General features: G+C 40.9%; 1 protein-coding gene across 1 annotated transcript in view; it reads right to left on the bottom strand.

The window, feature by feature from the left end:
• LOC116680818 (murinoglobulin-1-like) overlaps nt 1-1,366 on the bottom strand; it is a 5,975-nt gene extending 4,609 nt beyond the window's left edge. The window contains exon 1 of the mRNA XM_032509535.1: nt 1,350-1,366. Coding sequence (XP_032365426.1) covers nt 1,350-1,366 — 17 coding nt within the window. The remainder of the gene's footprint in view (nt 1-1,349) is intronic.
• Between the last annotated feature and the right edge of the window lie 1,375 nt (nt 1,367-2,741).

Below are 2,741 nucleotides of genomic sequence, written 5' to 3'. Positions count from 1 at the left end.
CAAATGTTGGGTTATAGATTGCAGTTTCTACTTCTTACTTGTAATTGGATGTCCCCTTCAAAGTCAGCTGTGCTTAATGAGAAAGTGGCAACACCATCACTGTCGGTTGTGAGATTCTGTAACAAACGCGATGACCACCTTTCCCCCGCCGGGACGGAGAAAACTCCCAGAGGTCACCTGAACAATCAGAAAAGACATTCTCACCAGCCTGACTTAGTGTAGATTAACAACCTGGATCCTTTTCAAACTTTAATAAGTTGGCTTTTGAACTTGATTTACACCCTAGTGCAATAGAAGATGAATAAAAGTGTGATATTTATAATTGCTCCAAAATAATGTCATTACGATATGTAACGTTATTTAAACCATTGTATGTGTCTGCTATATATTTTTATTAAATAGTATTTGTCTGTAACCCAAATGCACATATTTGATTCTGTATCTTCATCTCCCCAAGAAAATCCTTGCCACATGTCGTTTTTCCCTCAGGCTGACCTTGTGACTGAAGCATTGCTCAGTATATACTTCAGTCGCTGTTGGCGATCACAGGTCTCACGGTAGGATGGCGTAGCCCAACCTACGTCCTGGGTGCCTGTCTGAGACCCTGTTCCGCTTAAAGGACACCGTCGCCCCTCTTCACTGAAACAACTGAACAATCATCACGCACTGCCATCCAATCTCATCGCCCTGGTTATTCTAAAGCAGGGATAACTTTAACCAGATCATCTTTTCTCCCTGATTTGTCTTTACTTCCACCAGTTTCACTCCGTGTATAAGATGCTCTCTTGTATAATAAGCCCTGAAATTTAAAAAAAAAAATGACATAAGATTAGTAATGCACAATAACTACATTTCCTTTAACGCAGATTACCACGTCTGTGTGTTCTATGTTGTTTTGTGTTCATTTTTTTAGTCTCTTCTTAGTGGAATATGTTCATATTATTATGTCAAAAAAGTTTGCCATTAAAGTTTTATTTGTGTATTACTCAATAACACTTGCCGCTTCAATACTGTTGCTAAAATGACAGACCTGAGGCCGTTTCTATGATTAATTGTGATCTCTCTGCTCTCTTTGAGGTATCGGGCTTACCGACTGGCCCTTCACTCTGAGTTTAGCAAACTAACTATCTGCTAACGAGGTAAAAGGAGTGGGTTTGTACCAAACCGGCCAACCAATGCAACCATCAACTATTCATAGCGCTTAATAAGATACTGATACAAATTACTGATTCCTGCTTGAAATGTTTAAATATCCTAGAACTCCTGACAATGTTGTACCCCTACCTGAGTCTGTTACGTGTGTTGGAAGTCCACTGCATGTGTGGAAGATTTATCCTTTTGGGACCCACCTGTTCATGATTCCCATTTTGGGCTAAGACTACAGTACAAGTTTGAACATGTAAAAATTGGGGGTTTGAAAGAAGACCTCTGTTAGCAGCGCTATAGCTACATTAGCTACTCTAGCACAACACACAAGAATGTATGACCCCTGTCCGTGGACGCGTTGCATTTTGGGTATGTAGCTAGCTGGTTTTGAAAGGCGTGGTGGAATTGAAAAAATGTCTTCTCGCCATTGATTGTGTATCTTTTGTTCCTAAATAGGAGGTTTTGATTCTTACGTTGCTATTTTTAAGTTTACTCACCCCAACTATATTTTAGCTTGATGCCTCCACTCTGATTTTTCTTTTGGCAGTTTGTTTTACCATTTTGTGACAGCCCTTGCAACGTAAACAGTTTACCCTTGTTCGTTGAAAACTTGCCTATAATTACTCAACATGGCTATGCTTACGTAGACAAACACAAATTGCTCCTGGTTATGCTGTTTTCTCCCAGTCTTACCAGTAAACTGGTGGCTGTCATTACTGACTAACAGGTCATTTAAAACATCTTCCCCCTATCTGGGGAAGAGAACTGGTGACGGGAACATAGTTCACCAACGACTCACCAGATCCATCACTCCCCACAGCCCTGGCCTCTCCAACTACAGTGTATTGGATAAGAAGTCTTCTTCTTGTCACAGGACAGTGTTCATCCTTCTTCTTTCCGTCCAGGAGCTGACGGTTTAGTCTCATAAGACGAAAGTGGGCCAAGACACTTTGTGATTGTTAGACTCATATTAGGGGCGTTCTGTAAAGGAGGTAGCCCCATTGGCGGTGTGATCGCTAACCTAGAGAGCATATAGAATATAGAAAGTGGTGATTATGGTTGGTTTGAAAGTAGAAAAAGCTTCATTTTTTTCAGCCCACGACAAATTTTTAGTATAGACGTAGTATACATTTCCTATTGCATATTGGTTCTGTTTGCGCTTTGATAAACCATTGGGGAGGTGTCATATTTGACTTTTCATCTTGTGATAGTTGTTACCATGTGGCTGGCAATTTTTGGTTAAATTGTCGTTTCGTCTACTTTCTTACTGACTGGATTCCCCCTTCAAAGTCCAGCGTGCTTAATGAGAAGTGGCAACACATCACTGGCGTTTGTGAATCTGTACAAAACGCGATGGTACCACTCTTTCCGCCCACTAACAGGAAACCGCATGTCAGGGAAAGGGTCTAGTTACTTGTAAGAAACAGGGGCTCTTAACCTGTTGGAAGCACCATGTTGTATCACCGAGAATGCACATTGCTTTCAGTTTACACTGTGTATAGAAGCACTTGAAGAAGTGAGACATAATGCACTTACTTTTCCGTCCACATCTGATCCTTTGTTATAAATCTTTGGAGTGTCATTGAAAGTTAGCG

Source organism: Etheostoma spectabile, chromosome 3 (assembly GCF_008692095.1).
Source record: "Etheostoma spectabile isolate EspeVRDwgs_2016 chromosome 3, UIUC_Espe_1.0, whole genome shotgun sequence".
In the NCBI taxonomy this organism is placed as follows: Eukaryota; Metazoa; Chordata; class Actinopteri; order Perciformes; family Percidae; genus Etheostoma; species Etheostoma spectabile.
The sequence above is the reverse complement of the archived record's forward strand: the minus strand, read 5'-3'. Positions and strand labels throughout refer to the sequence as shown.